Source organism: Scyliorhinus torazame, chromosome 19 (genome assembly GCF_047496885.1).
Source record: "Scyliorhinus torazame isolate Kashiwa2021f chromosome 19, sScyTor2.1, whole genome shotgun sequence".
NCBI classification, from domain to species: Eukaryota; Metazoa; Chordata; class Chondrichthyes; order Carcharhiniformes; family Scyliorhinidae; genus Scyliorhinus; species Scyliorhinus torazame.
The window spans coordinates 123048026-123068891 of record NC_092725.1 but is presented as its reverse complement, the minus strand read 5'-3'; the positions used below and the strand labels follow the sequence as shown (position 1 = coordinate 123068891).

Here is a 20866-nt window from a genome sequence, read left to right as displayed (position 1 = left end):
TCCAGTCCCCTCATGTTTCAATAAGATCACGTCTGATTCTTCTAATCTCAGTGGGTGTAGGCCAAGCCTGTTCAACGTTTCTACATAAGATAAACACTTCAGCCCAGGGATGAGTCGACTCAATCTTTTTTGAATTGCTTTTAATGCATTTACATCCTCTTTCAAATAAGGCGACAAAAACAGTGCACAGTAATTCAGATGTGGCCTCACCAAGGCCCTGGACAGTTGCAGTAAAACCACCTGACTTTTATATTTCATTCCCCTTGCAATAAATGCCAGCATTCCATTTGCCTTCTTAATCACTCGCTGGACATGCATATTAACTTTTTGTGATTCATATACCAGGCCATCCAGATCCTTCTGTCCCACCAAGTTCTGCAATCTCTCGCCAGTTAAATTGTATACTGCTTTTCTATTCTCCCCGCCAAAGTGGACAACTACATTTTCCCACATTATCCAGTAACTTCATTGAAGCCGACTTGTGACAATAAGCGATTATTATTATTATACGCTATTGACCAAATTTTTTACCATTATGTCTCTTTGCAGACTCTTTACTTCCTCTTGACTACTTATTTTCCTACCTGAGGAAGGAGCTGTGCTCCGAAAGCTAGTGATTTGAAACAAACTTGTTGGACTTTAACCTGGTGTTGTAAGACTTCTTACTGTGCTCACCCCAGTCCAATGCCGGCATCTCCACAACATATTTTAAGGCCCTAGGATGCAGGTCACCTAGTCTTGGGAACTTATGAGTGTTTAGGTCTAACAGTTTTCCTAGCACCATTTCCCTGGTGATCGCAATTGTTCTAAATTCCGACCACTGAGCTTTGCAGATTTGTATAATGCTTGCCCCAGATTTGATTCCCGCTTGGGTCATTGTCTGTGCAGAGTCTGCACGTTCTCCCCGTGTCTGCTTGGGTTTCCCCCAAGTGCTCCGGTTTCCTCCTACAAAGTCCCAAAAGATGTGCTGTTAGGTGAATTGGACATTCTGAATTCTCCCTCAGTGTATCCGAACAGGCGCCGGAGTGTGGCGACATTTTCACATTAACTTCATTGCAGTGTTAATGTAAGCCTACTTATGATAATAATAAAGATTATTATTAACTTCTTTATTTAGCTGTGGATGATGCATTCTACTCAACAAGTCTTGTTTTCTCACTGGGAAAAATCGTTTTGAGAGTGATTAAATATCACCTCAAAAGTCAACATATTTCTACTTTTCTTCAGTTTAAACTAGTTTTCCAGTTCACTTTAGCCGTCTCTGCCTTAACACCCTTATAAGTACTTTTATTCAGGTTTAAAGCACTAGTTGTAGACCAAGTTTCTCCCCTTCAAACTGGACATGAAGTTCTGTTATATAATGTTCATTGACACCTAGAGGCTTCTTTACTCCTATCTTGAAGAAATCAAATAATCAATTGAACTAAATCAAATAAACTGAGGGACAAATTCAAGGGGCAGCTCCTGAACGGGATACCGCCTGAAACAAAAAGCGAATCACAAATGAAACTTAAAGGGCGGGATTCTCCAACCCCCCGCCGGGTCGGAGAATCGCTGGGGGGCTGCGTGAATCCACCCCCCCCCTCCCGCTGGCTGCCGAATGCTCCGGCGCCGGGGATTTGACGGGGGCGGGTATCGTGCCGCGATGGGCCGAGTGGCCGCCCGTTTTTTTTTTTTGCCGGTCCCGCCGGTGTAAATTTGAGTAGGTCCTTACCAGCGGGACCTGGCGGCGCTGACGGCCCCTGGGGTCCTCGGAGGGGCGCGGGGGGAATCTGACCCCAGGAGGTGACTCTGGTGGCCTGGCCCGCGATGGGGGCCCACCGATTCGCGGGCGGGCCTGTGCCGTGGGGGAACTCTACTTATTCCTCGGCGTTGGCTGCTATTCCTCCACCATGGCCGACGCGGAGATGAACCCCCCCCCCCTCTGCGCATGTGCTGGGTTGACGCTCCTGCGCATGCGCCAACTCGCGCCGGCCGACGGAGGCCCTTCGGCGCCGGTTGGCATGGTGCCAAGCCCCTTCCCCGCCGGCTGGCGCAGTGCAAACCACTCCAGGGCCTGCCTAGCCCCTGAAGGGGCGGAGGATTCTGCATCTTTGGGGCGGCCCGACGCCGGAGTGGTTCACGCCACTCATTGGCGCCGGGACCCCCCGGCCCGCCGGGTAGGGTAGAATCCTGCCCAAAATATTAAACCAAAATATGATTAAGAAGGTCGATAAAGCAACCCAGTTCCCACTGAGCATGGAAGGCGTCCTCCTTTCCACCCCTCTCCGCACCGGCTGTAGAGGCGTCTTTACCATGAGCTTATTGATTATTCCTGCTTCATTGCTCATTACGATGTCTAGAATAGCCTGCTCCTTGGTTGGCTCCAGAAAGTATTGCTCTAAGAAATTGTCCTGAATACAATCCATGTACTAATTTTCCAGGCTACCTTTGGCAATTTGATTTGTCTAATCTACATGTACATTGAGGTCATACATGATTATTGTAGCACCTTACCCCATTTAGTTCTCCCTGTATATTCTGTCCTACAGTGAACCAACTGTTTGGGGACCTACAAACTACTCCCACAAGTGACCTCTTACCATTCCTATTTCTCACCTCTACCCAATAGATTCTGCATCTTGCTCTTTCAACCTAAGGTAATTTCTCACTATTGTACTAATGTCATCCTTAATTAACTGAACGATTCCATCACCTTCTCCAAATTGTCTTTTCAAAATGTAACAAACCCAGCAATGCCGGGAATTCCAATGTCGGGGTGCCCCAAACTCTGATTTAAAACAAAGTAGAATCCCCATGCACACAAAGACACCCCCCCCATGTACGTGGCTCCCCATGGACACGGGCAACCCCCTGATGGCACCCCCTCCCCCTCGGAAATGGGGACCACCTCCTCCATGGATAAAGGAAACCGCACAATGTAGCACTCCCGAGGGGGCTTCCTGGCACCTCTCCCTGGCACCATCCCTTGGCACTACCCAGCACCTTGATACTCTTCAAGAGTCAAAACCAGGTTTTTCTTAACATCAACTGGTTCCAGTAAACAGGATGATGGGACACGCTGATGGACATTTTGCAACATTTGTCACTGCAATATGCTACTTTCACCATTGGAAAATCACTAATGGATTTGAACAGATACACAAGGCTGGCCAATGAAAGGGCCAATTTAACTTTATATAACCACTGCATTGGGTACGATCTAAACAAAAACAAAGAGTCCGTTCTGGGCAGGATTAGAGGGGTCGTTCCCACCTCTTGTAACACTAGGAACGACCCTGCTCTCTCATGGCACTCTATTTATTGGGAGGCCTTGATGGGGAATTACCGCCAAGGCTGCGCTTAGCTGCATTTCCTGCAATGAAGATCTCTGACAAGCAGACCTCCTCAGTGCAGGAAGAGATTGGGGTACCATTTTTAACTCAGCTGTTTGGAGGGTCGTCGAGTTCCCCCGCACCCCACTTCTCACGGGTAGGGCATCCCTGGCAGTACCACTGTCAGGGTGCCAGGCTGGCAGTGCCATGGTGTCTGGGTGGCATCAGCAGTGCCAGGGTACCTCCCTGCCCAAAAGTCGACCACCTGGGGGCCCCCAGTCGGCTGGGAGAACCCCCCAATTGCGGGGACCAGTACTATACGGTGCCTGGCTGGGATGTCTTCGGCGAGGCTGGTAGACCCCAGGAGCCGGTTCAGTCTGACGAAAGCAGACTCCGTGAGTCTGCGTCCCGCCCATTGTGGGCGGTATCCAGATCGCGACATCTCACACGATCTCGTTTGATCACGCGAGGCGTACGACCATCAGGAATCCCAGAAGAGGCCTCTCCCAGGATCTACTGGATTCCGATTCCAGGGGGGAAGCAGCCGATAAATTGAGCGCATATCTACATTCCAACACAGCACCTAATAGTGAAGTGTGAAGCAACTTTACACGTAACTTTGAGAATATTCCAGCATCTCCAGCAGGCTTTCCATTTTCTCCACAACCTCAAACCCTGCCGGCTTTTAATAGGCTTCTAAAAGCCTGCACTGTGAGAGGAAAATGGTGTGTGGGATAAAATTGGATTTTTGCCCCTCATTTAAAATGGGAATTCATAGAATTTACAGTGCAGAAGGAGGCCATTCGACCCATCGAGTCTGCACCGGCTCTTGGAAAGAGCACCCTACCCAAGGTCAACACCTCCACCCTATCCCCATAACCCAGTAACCCCACCCAACACTAAGGGCAATTTTGGACACTATGGGCAATTTATCATGGCCAATCCACCTAACCTGCAGATCTTTGGACTGTGGGAGGAAACCCATGCACCCGGAGGAAACCCACGCACACACGGGGAGGATGTGCAGACTCCTCACAGACAGTGACCCAAGCCAGAATCGAACCTGGGACCCTGGAGCTGTGAAGCAATTGTGCTAACCACAATGCTACCGTGTTACCGTGAAGCCTGGCCTCAGCGGGGACGGGTGTGTTTTTGACACTGACTCGCAGAAAAGCCAGAGGAAAACCTGCACTGGGTTGGTGGTAAATCTTATTTCCTCCATAACAAAACCAAGTGTGACCATTCACTCACCAAAACCTGCCTCCACATACAGATGTAAATTTGACTCTGTATCTCCCATTTTTAATTTAATCGAGGCTGGTAGGGTTTCCTGGGCCTCAGGAAGCCGGCAGCTAAAGGGAGTTGAGGACAGCTGGATTCAGCAGGTGAGCAGTTAATCGGCTCGACCCAGTTACGTGTTTCTGCCTCCATCCCTGCATTCGCGCTTGCCGCTGTGCCATGATCTCCTCAACATTTCCGATCCCACCTTCTGTCCTTTGGGCTCCTCAGCTGCTGGCTCCCATCTTTGTTTCGTCGGCGTTTCCCAATGGCAAAATGATACCAGCCACCGCCCCCCCACCCTCCCCCACCACCGCCACCACAGTACCCAATCCCGCACAGTCCCCCTCGCCCCACCCCACTGCCTCTGAGCTAATATTGTGACTAAATGGTTTAGAGCAGTCAGTACGTATGATTGTCAGTTCCTGCATTGGTATGGCAGGGATCTTTTTTTCCCCTGGCATTGGTATGGCAGGGATCTTTTTTCCCCCTGGCATTGGTATGGCAGGGATCTTTTTTCCTCCTGGCATTGGTATGGCAACGATCTTTTTTCCCCCTGGACAACAATTTGAGGATGTTAGAGTGGGATTCTCCAAGCCTCCGTGCCAAAATCCTGATCGGTGCGGGAGCGGAGAATGGGCGTCAAACCCGAGATAGGGGGCAAAATTCTCCTACCCACCCCGCCACATTTCTGCCTCGACCGGCCTGCGGGAGTCTCCGTAACACCGGCCGGTCAATGGGGTTTCCCATTGTGGGGCAGCCCCACGCGGTCGGGAAACCCCCGGGCGCCGGCAAAACGGAGACTCCCGCCGGCGGAGAATGACGCCCAGGGTCCAACGTCGCTCCCGCGATTCTCCAGTCCCCGGAGAATCGCCGGCAATCGTGTGCGCGCGGTCGATGCGGCGCCGGTCGGGGGCCATTGAAAGAGGCCCCCGCTGCGATTCACTGAGTGCAGCTGGCCGAGTTCCTGACGGCGTGGTTCTTTCATGGTTCCATCTGTCAGGAACTCGGCGTGGCGGCTGCGGACTCAGTCTGCGGCCGCCCTTGTGGGGGCGGGGGGGGATCATTCACCGGGGGGGACACCTCCAGGGCGGCCAGGCTACCGATCGGGGGTCATTGATCCACGGGCCCGTGCAATCTGGGGGGCGGCCGACGCAGGCCACCACAGTGTACATGCGTGGACCCCCGACTAGAAGTGTTGGGCCCGTATCAGCAAGCAGAGCTGTGAGGACTATCTGGGGCCCTGCTAGCCCAATGAAAATCGGAGAATCACCCTGGACTTTCTCCAGGTAAGTCCAGGGTGATTCGTGCGCGTTTTTTTTGCGGGTGTGGGGACATAGCCCCATTATTGGAGAATCCCGCCCAATCACAGCCCTTTGCAATGACAGTATATGCACAATATTGGAACTTTTTTTTGCAATTTCTTCTATAAAATAAAATCAACAGTATTGTCACATGTATGGGATCTGGTGTTGAAACAAAATCCTTGATTCAAACCATGTTATAACCTCAAAAGAAAATGCATCTGCTTCGAATTTGTTTTCCCAGCGCTTTGTATTTTGTCCACATTGCTGATTCTCACTTATGGAAATTCAATTGTGATGGAAAAGAAATGCAAACAAGTGCACATGCGCTTCACTTCAAAAAAAGGAAACAATAATGTAAGGCGTTATGGCTGTTGTTTTTCTTAAAGGGGCCAGAAACTTCTACTAACTGTGCTGCCCAAATGACATCATGCTCTATTTATGAACTGTGGAAACTCATAACAGATTGTATTGCTTTAAAAAAAAATCCTCGCATTCCATTGTTTCCTTGGTGAATGTGGACGGGATTAGCATCGAAGAACCTGAGGAAAATCTAATACGAAACTGCATGGTGCCCACTAAAAGCCAAATTTGACAGGGCTTTGGCTAACTCCTGTCAGTATAAAGTGTAGTTATTACTACTTCACATGGCTGACAGGGTTTTGTAGGCTTTTAATTACATTACCATTAAATGGATGCATTGCTGCAGCATTAGCTTTAATTACACTAGACTTTTGTTCCATGGCATCATGAGCTTATATTTGCAGATTCTCAATAAAACCCATTAGAGCTGATCTGATTGTTTGATTGTATTTAATTGGTGGAATTTGTTTTAAAAAATCATATAATTACACACAATTTACAGCACAAAAACAGACCATTCAGCCATTTGCTCTGCACTACTGGCGTTTATGTTCCACACTAGCCTCCTCCCTCCCTACTTCATACAACCCAATCAGCAATTCCTTCTGCTCTCTTCACCCCTGGAATTTATCTAGCTTACCCTTAAATGATCCATGCTATTTCAACCATGAGACAGACCTGCACAATCCCATAGCCAGCATGTTAGATCAGAACTTGTCACATCATCATGAATGTAATGAGACAGGAGATGAAGACTCCACGGACATTCCCATCTTCGTGATGATGGAGCCCAGCACTTGAGTGCAAAAAGAAAGACTGAGGTATTTGCATGGTGAGTGGATTATCTATCTCGGTCTATTCCTGAGGTCCCCATCATCACCAAAGCCAATCTTCAGGCAATTTGATTCACTCCATGTGATATGAAGAAATGGCTAACCGCACTGTAAAGGCTACGGACTCTGACAACAATCAATATGTAGTGCTGAAACCTTGTTCTCTTGAACCAGCTATGCTTCCCGCTGCCCTATTGCAGCATTGGTTCAACACAGGCATCTAATCGACAAAATGGAAAATGTTCCAAGCCTGTCCAGTTCACAAAAAGTGGAATAAAATTCTGGCCAGTTATTGCTCATCAGCCTAGTCTCAATCATCAGCAAAGGTATGGAAGGGAGCATTGACAGTGCTATCAAGCATAACCTTACTCACCAATAGCCTGCTCAATGGTGTTTAGTTTGGGTTCCGCCAAGACCACTTTATACCAAACCTCAGCACAGCCTTGGACAGAAGAGCTTTCAATTGGTGAGGTGAGAGTGACTGCACTTGACAGCAAAGTAACATTTGATCAAGTGTAGCATCAAGCAGCCCTAACAAAATTGAAGTCAGTGAGAATCAAAGGGAAAGCTCTCCTTTGCCTGGAGTCATAACCAATGCAAAGGAAGATGATTTTCAGCCCTTCACTGCAGGAGTTCCTTAGGGCAGTGTCATCAGCTCAACCATGTTAGCTTCTTCATCATGACTTTCTATCCACCGTAAGGTCAATAGTGAGGATGCTCTCTGATGATTACGTAAGACTTGGACCTTCATCTGATAAGTGGCAAGTAGCAATCACATTCCACAAATACCAAGGAATAACCATCTCCAACTAGATAGAACCTGAAGTCTCCCCCTGATGTTGAAAGGTATTTCTGTCACTGAATCCTTCACTTTTAACATCCTGGAGGTCACCAATGACCAGAAACTTAACTGGTCCAGCCACATACATATAATGGTGACAAGAACGGATCAGAGGCTGTGGGGAATGACTGACTTCCTGACTCACCAAAGCCCACCTTCGATAAGGTCCAAGTAGCGGAGTGTGATGAAATAATGTCCACTTACCTTCAGTGCAGTTCCACCAAAAACCAAGAAGCTCAATAACATCCATGACAAAGTAGCCTGCTTGATTGGATTCCCATTCCCCACCTTATACATTCACATCCTCCATCGCCAGTACATCATAACTGCAGTGTACACAGCCTGCAAGCTGCACTGAAGCAACACACCTAGGTTTCTTTGACAGCACCTGCCAAAATTGTGAAATATACCACTTGAAAGACGAGAGCATCAGGCAGAGGGGACCAACCCCACTTCCATATTTCCCACCAAGTCACACACCATTCTGACTTGAAAAATATAATACCATTCCCTCATTGTCGCTGGGTAAAGAATCCTGGAACACCTTTTCCAACAGCACTGTAGGTGTACCTATACATGGACTGCAGCAATTCACAAAGGCAGTTCACCACCGCCTTGCTAATTAATTAGGGATGATCAATAAGCGTTGGCTTTGCCACAACCCATGAAGGAATGAAAAAAAACACCACGGGCGTGATTTTCCGTTCCCACGCGGTGTGTTTTCGGGGGGCGGAGGAAGCTCACCATTGGCTGCCGGTGGGATCTCCCTTTCCTGCCGACGTCTACACTGCTTGCTCATCCCGCCGCAGCGGAGCCCACCAGAATCACCATTGGCAGGAGGGCAAGAGCCCGCTGGCAGGAAGGACTGGAAAATCCCACCCCATCACACTGAAGCAGATGATGAGAGATGGTAGGAGCTTCCACTGAACAGTTGTTTTATTTAAATACCACTCTATAGAAGATTATTACTGTTGCAATAATCATTGGAATATGGATCCCTTTTAAACAAGTTGAATAACGTACCTTTGTTGTGAATGATCATTTTTCTCCAAATGAGCTGGAATGCGATTTCATAGCGATTACTTGTTTCTGCGAGAAACACAGAACACAAATTTAAGCAGTCACTTGTACCGAGTCACTGGGATTTTAATGTTTTCAATAAATTGTTTCAACAATCGGGTATGATGGGCTGCCAAAATAATTAACTGAGACGTCCTCCATAACTGGAAAATCATAGATCAGAGTCACAAAGGGCCATCCCTGTCTACGTGCATCCTCTGTCTGTCAAGATTAGAGATATTGTTCAACAGCCACTCTCTGCGGAAAAATGGCACTTCTATTTATGAATCCCTGCCCCTCCATATGTAAATATTCCTTATCTCTCAGTCTGTGAAAGCCCATTTTTCTTTTTGTACAGACATTCCTCACGTACTGCCTTCAGGCACTTTCATCCGTGTCTGTGAACACTCGTCCCACTGCCTATAAATACTACTTTCCTTGCTGTCTCTGGACATTCATTCTTGACTCTACGAGTTCTCTATTCTTTGCTTGTGAATCCATCACATTCTGTGCTTATTCGCTCCTCTGACTTTGGGTCCCAAAATGATAAAGACAACTCCAGCAGTGAGAGCATGATGTATATATTCAGCAGGACATGGGTTTCTTCAATAGGCACGTTCAAATGTCAGGTTATGGGTTACATCTTAGTGGATCTTATTAGGCCTTATTGTTGGACAGTCATGCATCATGCAGGGGGGGGGGGGGGTGGTGGTTCATGTTGACAGGCACACTCACATTAGGTTACGGGTTTCATACAAAGAGGCATATGTAATTTCAGTTAGAAGTTTCTTTTTGCAGATATAACAGTGGCATCGGTTCAATATAGTTTGCAGAAGCCAAATAAAAAAGAACCTGAGTGATTCAGCTCCTTTCTGTCACTATAAACAATGAGACTTTAAATACACAGATCTCTATTATAAACACTGCCCAGCTTTAAACATAGTCATAATTTAACATGACAGCCATCAGCTCATGCTGTCTCCTGCCCTCTAAATGATTTCACTGGGCCAAACGTCGAAAAAATATGTTAACACTTTTTAAAAGAATGCACAATTCACTGAATATATTAAAATGCAATGTGTTGTGCAAGTGTAATGTTTAAAAACACATTTTTATTTAAGGTTCTTATTTAGAATGTCACAGATTGTCCCGCAGTAATTGACTGTAGGTAAAATAAGGTAGATCTATTTTTTGTAACTTTCTTTCCATCCCCTCCCACCACCTCCACAATCCTTGTTCCTGGGGTTTCCCTGAAATTCACCTGGGAAGCTTTTGGGAACAGGAGGGAGAAATTCAGACTTACTTTTAGCAGAACTTAACATCAATGTGAAAGAACGAGGAGTGGAATTCATATTGTACCTTGTTGCACGTCTTAGAGACATTCTGAGGCACTTCACACAAAGGGAATTATTTTGACTTATGCAGGCAAACACAGCAACCATTTTGCACACATTGAGCAGAATCTTAAAATCTTCGACAATATTCCCGCTGGCACAGTCTTCTGGGAGGCTGCCTACTTATTGGCCCCTTGGTGTCCTCCATCCAACCAAGGACAATGGGTGGGCTCCTGAGGCCACAGACCCCATCAGTGGATGTGCGAGTTGGAAGGATGGCAGTCCCACCGGCAGAGGTAGTAGTTGCCACTATAAGAAGAGACTATGACTGTAGCCTGTGGTCTTATAGCGCAGTTGGTAATGCCCCAGCCTCTGAGCCAGAAGCTCCGGGTTCGGGTCCCATGCCAGGATGGCCGAGGAAGATGTGTTTGAAACACAGCCAAACCAGTTAAATATCAACCTACAATCCTTCCAACACACGCCAATGGCAGGTGATAAGAGTGGGAGAGATTTCTGGTCAGCTGTGTGATGGAAAGAAAATTTGAGTCTCCACCATCACAATCCATAGCTCTACTACAGCATGCATGTAAAAGTGTGTGTTGCCACAGCAACTTGGATTCCTTGGGGAATCAACTGGCTGGTTGACTGGTGTGGATCAGATTGCGGCCAATAGCATGGGGTTCAATTCCCGATCCAGCTGCGGTGGACACGAGTCTGGCCTCTTGCCCTACCAGTGGTGGAGGCCGTGGTGCTGTGGGTTGGGTTTGCTGTTGGGCAGAGAACTGAAGAAGAAGAGACTGGCCAACATTATGGAGGAGAAACCTCACCATAGGATGGCAGCTGGAACTATGGCCCTCTGATCACTGTGGCTCCAGTTTGGTGGGGTGTGGTTAAGTGAAGGAGGCCTTGCTGCTTCTACCCCACCGCTGGAGACTGTGTTTTGTTGAGAGATAGGTCCAGTCCAAAATAATAGGATGCTTCCTTGTTCTTCTTCAAATAATACCATTAAAATAGGCAGAAAAGGTCCTTGTTTAATGTTTTGTCCAAAGGATAGAACATTGGACAATACAGGATTCAGCAGTGTAGTGTTCGACTATATTGTAATCTCGGGCAGATTCTCTGGCCGCGTCTGCCCAGCTACATGAGAATCCTATGTTATTCTCAAAGTCTGAATAAAGATTGTAGACTTCCAGTTAACACAAATACTTTATAAAGTGGGTTCGTTCTGTTTCCAGAGCTTAACTAGATATAATACAGTCAAGAGGTATGACCAGTGAAGCTAAGGCAAACTGCCTATGCTGAGCTGTCTCTGTCTGCTGCTGCTCACTAGCCCTGTGCTTCTGAACAAGGCAGATCCTCCCTTGGGCTGGACCTTTTATACCCGTCTCTGATGCTGCCCTCTAGTGATGCAGTGGCTGTTACATTTGTCTGCAGTCCCTGGTGTATGTGCAGATGTATGTACAGATGTACAGATCACTACACCCCCCCCCCTTTTATTTGACATGCTTTCTAGACTGGCCTCAAGAAAACTGTACATAACAAGTGGTGAGAATATGCAAATCTGCACACTGAAGATGATAAAAGTAGTACAGAAACAATTAACTGTGTTGTGAGTCCATCGTGAGAAATGTCCATATTCGTCTTGTGCGTGTGTTGAAGTGTTGTTACAAATCTAGCCGGTCGGGTGCCTTACGGCTTCTGCTGGAGCGTCTTAATGATGGTAGTAGGGATGATGGTTTGATGTCATTAAGAGTACTGTGTTGCGTTGTGTGGCGAGGAACGTCCTGTGGACAAATGGACTCGGTCAAGTCTAGTGTGGGAAATACTGGCGTTGTAGGTCGAATCTCTAATTGATCCCGGAGGTTACGGCGAAAAAGTACTCCCGCAGACTATTTGACAATGTAGGACCGCAGTGCCTCCTGCCTGATCGCCGTGGCTGACTCAGACCATCCGCCTTCTGGGTCCCTGATTCTGATTCTGGTCACCTATTGCCAGTGGCTTGAGTGGGATCGCATGTTGATCGTAGTATAGTTTTTGTTTGGAGCATAGTGGCCGCATGTCGTCGAGAACCGGTGCTTTGCTGGGGTCTCGGAATTGCTTTGCCGGTAGGGTTGTCCGGATGTCTCTGCCGAAGATCATTTGCGCTGGCGACAGTCCTGAGCCCAATGGGTTTGCTTGGTACGATAACAGAGCTAGGTTGATGTCGGAACGTGACTCGGCTGCCTTGCTGATGAGTCATTTAATGATGTGGACACCTTTTTCCCCTGTTCCATTTGATTGTGGGTAGCGATTCTGTGTCACACCATTGTCTGACCTCAACTTCTTCCTGTGTTTGTGGTATTGATTCTGTATGTCATCGTTCGTGAAAGCTGCTTTGCTTGTTTGTTCTGGAGCAGATGGGAATTTGTGAGATTCTTTATCATGCCATGGCATGTTTGTAATCTTGTCATTGTTTCGCAGTGTGCTGTGGCATTGTCCTTCACGTGCAGAGTCGTACCATGTTGTGCAGGCCGTTGTTTCATTGTTGGTGTTTCTGTCATTTCTGTCTTTGTTGTTTTCGTTGTCGTTCTTGTTGTTGGTTTTGTCGTTTCTGCCTTGATTGTTTTCGTTGGCGTTCTTGTTGTTGTCGTTCTTGTTGTTCTTTTTGTCGCGCTTGTTGATTCTGTTTTCGTTGTTTTCGCTTTTATTCTTGTTCTTTTTCTTGTCGGGTTTCTGGGATGCTTCTTGTTGCTTTTGTCGTCCTTGTTGTGCTGCATATTGTTTTTGTTGTTGCTGTTGTTGTTCTTGTTTCTGCTGTGCTTCTTGCGGCTTTTGTTCTTCTTGCGCTCAATGAGTGTGCCATGTGGATGGTTTGAGTCATTGTCACAGTTATTGGTGTCTAGCTAGCTTTCTGAAATCACTTCGGGTCCCATATGTTATTCTCTAAGTCTGAATAAAGATTGTAGACTTCCAGTTAACACAAATTCTTTATTCAGTGGGTTTGTTCTGTTTTTCCAGAGCTTAACTAGATGTAATACAGTCAGGAGGTATGACCAGTGAAGTTAAGGTAAACTGCCTATGCTGACCTGTCTGTCTGCTGCTGCTCACTAGCCCTGTGCTTCTGGAAAAGGCGGATCCTCCCTTGGGCTGGACTCTTTATAGCCGTCTCTGATGCTGCCCTCCAGTGATGCAGTGGCTGATGCACCTGTCTGTAGTCCCTGGTGTATGTGCAGATTTATGTACAGATGTACAGATCACTACAAATCCTCCCCGAGGTCAATGGAGTTCTCCATTGTACGCAGCTCGCCCGTGGCTTTCTTGGGGTGGGCCGGGCGAGAGAATCCAGCCCATTCATGTCATTGAGGGATTACTGGAGACCGTTTCCAAAGGGTATTTCTTTATTTTGAAGATTTTAGTTGGTCTTCTCTGATCCACTGTCAACATTCCGCCCCCCTCCCCCCCGCCGCCCACTCCACCCCACTTGGAAATTAAGACTCCTTCCATTAGGCCTCAGCGACCAGCTAACCTATTCAGCTGAAACTGTACAACCTACTTTCACAAATCACTGACGAGTCTCCCGTTCTTATTCAGCCATGCTTACCTTGTACATTCGGGTGCTGGATTGAAGCATAATCTGGAGACAAGTATGAAGAATCTCATCCCCCAGGTAAAGATGTTCTGATAGGGAAGTAGGAAGACTGACCAATTGCCAACCATGCCCTACAGTCTATGGAACCACATTTCAAAAGCACAAGTCTGCCACTGAGGATAACTTGCCTCCAAACATTTTTCAACAAATATATCATTTTGGAGCCTTGTTGATCCCAGAAAGACTTATTATTTCTCCGCTTTCTGCAAGGGATACTGGTTGGAAGTTGGTAATTAGAAAATTGACACGCATGTGTTTAAACCCTCATCATTATGAAAACAAGTTATGAGGAACTCCTCGTCCTGGTAAGTTGAGAGCATGACTAATCGTCTAATGTATGAGTGCATTCATACAATTCTTCCAAGCAGACACTGTACTCCCTCAAAGGGTCTTCAATCAATTGGACATATCCGTTTTAGCAGTATCAATGTAATCATGGTAGAAATAATCGACAAAAATATACTCCATTGAGGCTGGAATGCTGTAACAAAAAGAGAAAATGCTGGAAGCACCTACAGGTCAGTCAGAATCTGTAGAGCGACAAATAAGTTGACATTTCTGGGGCGGGATTCTCCGACCCCCCGCCGGGTCAGAGAATCGCCGGGGGAGGCAGCGTGAATCCGGCCCCCGCCGGTTGCCGAATTCTCCGGCACCGGATATTCGGCGGGGGCGGGTCGGCGTGCCCCCCCCCCCCGGCGATTCTCCGGACTGCGATGGGCCGAAGTCCCGCTGCTGTCATGCCAGTCCCGCCTCACGCAGCTCCAGCTGCTGATATGGGCGCAAGCACGTCCGGCGCGAGTTCGCGCATGCGCGCCACAGCTGGTGCGAGTTCGCAAATGCATGCCATGGCCCGGCTGAGTTAGCGCATGCGCATGGGTTGCCTTCTCTGTGCCGGCCCCCGGGCAACATGGCGGAGCCCGACAGGGGCCTACAGTGGAGGAAAATAGCCCCCCCCCCCCCCGGGATAAGCCCGCCCGCCGATCAGTAGGCCCCGATCGTGGGCCTGGCCACCGTGGAGGCCCCCACCCGGAGTCAGATCCCCCCTCCCCCACACCAGGGCGGCTCCCGCAGCATGAACGGCGAGGTCCCGCTGGGGAGGACCACACGCGAATGGCGCCGGTGGGACCCAGCCGAACTCGGAGGCCATTCGGCCCATCGAGCGAAGGGAATCGCTGGGGGTGGGGGGGGGGGGGGGGTGCGCGTTGGGCGGCCCCCGACCGGCGCCGCGCCGACTATGCCGGCGCCATTGGCACTGATTCTCTGGTCCCCGGAGAATCGGTGGACCGGCTCTTAGCGGCGTTGCGTGATTCACCAATGCGGGGTCGGAGAATCCCGCTCCATGTCAGCCACTGCGTCTACATTTGTGAGCACGTGTTCTTGTAGCAGCTCTCCAGGTTAGGTTTCTTGAGGCTGATTTCCCATGTGCTTTTTTCATCTGTCGGGTGATGGACCCCATCATTCAATGTGGAGCAAAGACCACCACAGGGTGCTTCAGAACACGTCAATATTCTTGCTGTTCAAGTTGTCCAAATCCATGTCAATATATCTGTCTTACCTGCTGCAAGTTGCTTCATTGAGGTCCTCGAGAATGACCAACACAAAGAACGATAAAACTGACTCCCATTCTGAATGACAGGATGGTGTAGGTTGAAAGCTTACTTCCAGCAACTGTTTCCTACTTTTGATACAAATGCCATTGACGGCTTGATTCTGGAATTTGACATGAGCAAGAGGAAGCTCTGCTATTTCATGCACTGGAGTTTTGAACTTTAACTTTACTTTCAAACCATAATGTATATGGCATTGGAACGGGAAGAGACTGTGAGATAAGAGTTTAGTTTTATTTTTTACCAGTATTGCTGTGGGGCCAGTGTAAATGAGATTAACGAAGGAAGAGCTAGGGGAGAGATGGCTGCAAAGAATTTGGAAAGATCCAAACTTTTTGATGCTAAAAATGTTTCTCCTTTATATATTCGTGCCTTCCACTGCTGACCAGTGGCAGCAGTGTGCACCATCTACAAGATACGCTGGAGAAACTCACCAAGCTCCTTCAACAGCATTTTCCAAAGCCTAATCTCTATCACCTAGAAAGACAAGTGGCTGGATTCTCTGCCCGGCCGTGCTACATTTCTGCTTCACCCCGCTGGCGGGATGCTCCGTTACGCCAGCTCATCAATGGGGTTACCCATTGTGGGGCAGCTCCATGCCGTCGGGAAACCCCTGGGCTGCCGGCAAAACGGAACATCGCGCCGGCGGAGAATCCAGCCCAAGGACAGTAGATTCATGGAAACACCAACCCCTACAAGTTTCCCTCCAAGCCACTCATCAACCAAACTTCCAAATATATCGCTGTTCCTTCACTGTCATTGGGTCAAAATCATGGAACTCCCTCCCTTACAGCACTGTGGGTGTCCCTACACCTCATGGACTGAGGGGCAGCACGGTAGCATTGTGGATAGCACAATTGCTTCACAGCTCCAGGGTCCCAGGTTCGATTCCGGCTTGGGTCACTGTCTGTGCGGAGTCTGCATATCCTCCCCGTGTGTGTGTGGGTTTCCTCCGGGTGCCCCGGTTTCCTCCCACAGTCCAAAGATGTGCAGGTTAGGTGGATTGGCCTTGATAAATTGCCCTTAGTGTCCAAAATTGCCCGTAGTGTTGTGTGGGGTTACTGGGTTATGGGGATAGGGTGGAGGTGTTGACCTTGGGTTGGGTGCTCTTTCCAAGAACCGGTACAGACTCGATGTGCCGAATGGCCTCCTTCTGCACTGTAAAAAATTCTATGACTGCAGCAGTGGTTCAAGAAGGCTGCTCACCTCCACCCTCTCAAGGGCGATTAGGGATGGGCGATAAATACTGGCCTAGCTAGTGACGCCCACATCCCATAAATGAATAAAAAACACAACAGTAATTTATATTTGTGACCCTTGAGGAACCTGTCACAAAGTTTAAAAAAAAACTTTTCTTGACCCTCTCTGGATTTGATCCTTGTTGCAGCATTCTATTGTTGCTATCTTTTAAATGTTCTTGGGGTCTGAATGAAATCATGAGACCCTGGCTTCCGAATCGCAACAAAACCCTTGCCTGGCTGGGGTGAGAATCTCATGTTACCCGAAATATGGCTGTTAAACAGAAGCACTGGGGCAGGCGGATATCAAGTGAAGAGAGAAACATGTCACAACTGGCCTTTTAAGACCTGTGCACACCCATCAGACCATTGCCATCACTAACAATAATTACCAAACACCACAGGGGCATGTGGATCAAGGCCAGCACATGAGCAGGAAGAAGAACATGGTTTTCAAATTCCCCTGAGAGTGACCATTGCAAAGATCACCAAGAGCTGTGTTTCTGTTTGCTGAGTTTGATAACCTAGGTTTCAGAAAGGAAATGTTGCTGTCGTCAGTTGTGAACTGCACTGGGAATATTTTCTTCCATAATTTGGGCGATAGTGCTCGTCTGTAATCCTATCCTTCTCCAAGTGACAGACTCATTCTTTAAGGACACTATGATGTCATTAATGCCTTGGTCAATACTAACACATATTTTTACACATTTTCTTTATATCAGAGGGCTGCTTCTCCAGGAAAATGATCAGTTCTCAGAAGCCCTTCATTACTATAAATTGGCAATCGGTAGCAGGCCTACCCTGGCATGTAAGTAACCATCTAACGCTGTTGAAACCATGAACAGACTTTTGCATGTGAAACTAACGAATGAATTTGTATTGTTTAGCAAAACGGCCATGCAATCCAGATTTAGAGTATTAATTTAAATCAAACCAAATGTGAGTTGGTCAACACTCATTAGGGTGAAACAATTAAAGTGTCAGTTTAGTCATTTATGGCTATTTCTCTTTGCAGTAACAGTGATGAAAACTTGATTTCGCAACAGCGATGAAAGCCTGATTTCACTCCAGTTTATGCTCTATTAGCTGAAAATAGTTTTTGTCGTCAATGACTTTTTTTTTAAACTTGGAAACGGCTCTGGTGTACTGATTTTCTGATTTTTAATTCTTCCATATGGTCCTGCTCAAAACTCCATCCTGAATTCAAAACAACAAAAGGCCAGGCACAAACCACATTTTGAATAGAGGGTTGTATTTATTCTCAAGATATTTATTGAATCTGATGGTTAATGGCACTGTGCAAATAATGTTCCAATGGGCTGAACCATGCACCTCAATGTGCCAAACTCTGGCTCGAGCCATGGACATTAGAGAGCCAGGCATTCCCCACGAAAGAGTCCAAGAAGATGATCATCTGGCTGGTTGCTTTGGTGAATCCAGGGGTTAGGTTACTATCCGGTTTGGGGAACAGCAGTTGGCAGAAGTAAAGAAGTCAAAGAGAAAGTGCATGCAAATAGGTTTCATACAGGAACTTTAACAAGGTCTATTGGCTCAGCTTGCAGAGTTTTAAATTTCAATGTCAATTCTCCTCAGCTGAAGGCCATGACGGCACCAGCAAAAGAGCCGTTTAAATTGTATTTTAAGTGGTATTAACATTCTAGTAATTGGTTAGCCAATGCTTATCAAAAGCAATTCCGAACTTTCGTGACAAATGTCACATAGGAAACATATCCCCTGTCCTTTATTAACATATCTGACAGTTGTTTATTCTTTCTTACTTTCGTTACAGCTGCCTACTTGAACACTGGGATTATTTTAATGAACCTGGGGAGGTTAGAAGAAGCCAAGAGAACCTTTGTGATATGTGCTGACATCTCAGATGAAAACCTCAAAGACCCTCACACTCACAGGAGTTCAGTAACGAGCTGCTTATACAACTTAGGAAAGCTTCTGCATGAACAAGGACAGCACGAGGTAGGAATCGAGCAAGAAGTGCAACTGTAAAGGTGAACACATGAGGAACAGGAACACGCCTGTCAATAACTCAAGACTATTCGGTCATTTCAATGGATCATGCCTGATCGATAATTTAATTGCATCGACCCTCTTTGGCTCCATAACCCTTCATACCTTGGGCAGCACGGTAGCATAATGGTTAGCACAGTTGCTTCACAGCTCCAGGGTTCCAACTTCGATTCCCGGCTGGGTAACTGTCTGTGCGGAGTCTGCATGTTCTCCCCGTGTCTGCGAGGGTTTCCTCCGGTGCTCCGGTTTCCTCCCACAGTCCAAAGATGTGCGGGTTAGGTGGATTGGTCATGCTAAATTGCCTTAGTGTCCAAAAAATGTTAAGTGGGGGTTACTGGGTTACGGGGATGGAGTAGATACGTGGGCTTCAGTAGGGTGCTCTTTGTAAGGGTCGGTGCAGACTCGATGGGCTGAATGGCCTCCTTCTGCACTGTAAATTCTCTGATTCTATGATACATTTGGGACGCAGTTCGGTGGACTCAAGTTAAAGTCCGTTGAGGGCGAGACCCAGGTCTCGCCAGGTGCTGTGCCCAGGAATGTCGGGCGCAATGGGATCACTGAATTGGGCCCTTAGTTTTGTTAGGCAAGGGTATCACTCAAACTCTCACACTGGGACAATTCACTGCGCCAGGATCCATGTTCATAGCTGGCCCACCATCAAAAACCCTGGTGTCTGTCAAACCCACATCAGCTTTAAAAATAGTAAAATATTTATTAATCTGAAGATTTAGAGCTTTCTACTTACTTCAGGGACACATGGTATTCACAAGAAATCTGTTGAAATAAATTTTGTTTCCTGAGAGTTGTAAATATTTACACTATCCTCTGGCCTGGGCTGAGTTTAATATGCACACCAAAGTTCATAATACAGGATGGAATATGTATTGGAGGAATGTGACTGTTGATTATGTAGAGAAGGCCTATTGCTAATGATTGTCATGGTCTCATGTTCTAAACATTCGGGATAATGTATGTCATATGTTGTAATCATGACATAAAAGGCACCAACCACTCATAAGGGATTATTTAAGGACATTGCCAATTCAATTATATAAACTAGGCACATGGGAACATATATGGACACAAAAAATGAGGATATCAGCAGCAGGGTTGTGTGAGCTATGTTTTGCTCCCAGGCCAAAGTGAAACTGAAACTGGATCACATGAGACTGGATTGCATGACACACTTCCCTTCAAGTGATGTGATGCTGTTATCCCTTAAAAGCACATCGGTCTCCTTTTTGAATATACCTTCCCCCCTTCCAAAGAACTATTGTTATTTACAGTTTATGGTCAGGCTTAATTACCATCAAATGAGTTACTGGAACTGATCTCTGAATCTCTAAAATGAAAGGTAATCTGCTGGTGCACCCAAATCTTGTGATGGTAACTTTGTCTAAGGTTTCTTTAAATGTCTGGGGGATTGTCATTATTGAATATTGTTCCTGTTGCATTTGGAGCCTTGTCCTTGGTGCAATGCTTTCTGGTCTGATTTTTATGACTCTCTCTCACTCTCTGTTGGTCTGCCCTTATGAAGTGGGGTGCGGGGGGCTGGAGGACCCCACAACAAGAACGTTGGGGGTGTCTGAGGGTCCGGTTGGGGGATTGAGAGACCGGGGATCTCTTCCTACACTGACGAGCGGAGCTCATCAGTGCTTGAAATGAACTTGCCGAGGCCCCCAAAAAATAACTGTCCCGTTCAATACCAGGATCGGCCCCGACAAGTGTTGGGAAACACCCCACTAAACCAAATGGGACTCTGTTTTTGTCAAATTATGCCCCAAATCTTAAATAATGTAAATAGTTAAAATAATTTTACCGGGTGTTGAGTGGGCATCCATTTCTGTATATACACACAGAATTTTGCTTGCATGAGGAAAATGGTTGGTAGCTGGGCAATATAACTTTGGTCTGACGGCTTGCACTGTTTTAACGCAAATAATAGCCTCAAACTGGTATCTGAATTCTAGACGACTAGAGCTGCTTTCTCTCCTGTGTTTTACAGTGTCTTTTTCCCATCTCGAAGCAGGAGATCATCCTAA

At 47.1% G+C, this 20866-nt stretch overlaps 1 protein-coding gene across 1 annotated transcript in view; it reads left to right on the top strand.

The window, feature by feature from the left end:
- The window catches only part of LOC140396480 (protein O-mannosyl-transferase TMTC2-like), a 271210-nt gene that overhangs the window by 172029 nt on the left and 78315 nt on the right, over positions 1-20866 (top strand). Inside the window, exons 5-6 of the mRNA XM_072485147.1 lie at positions 17522-17607; positions 18589-18773. Coding sequence (XP_072341248.1) covers positions 17522-17607; positions 18589-18773 — 271 coding nt within the window. The remainder of the gene's footprint in view (positions 1-17521; positions 17608-18588; positions 18774-20866) is intronic.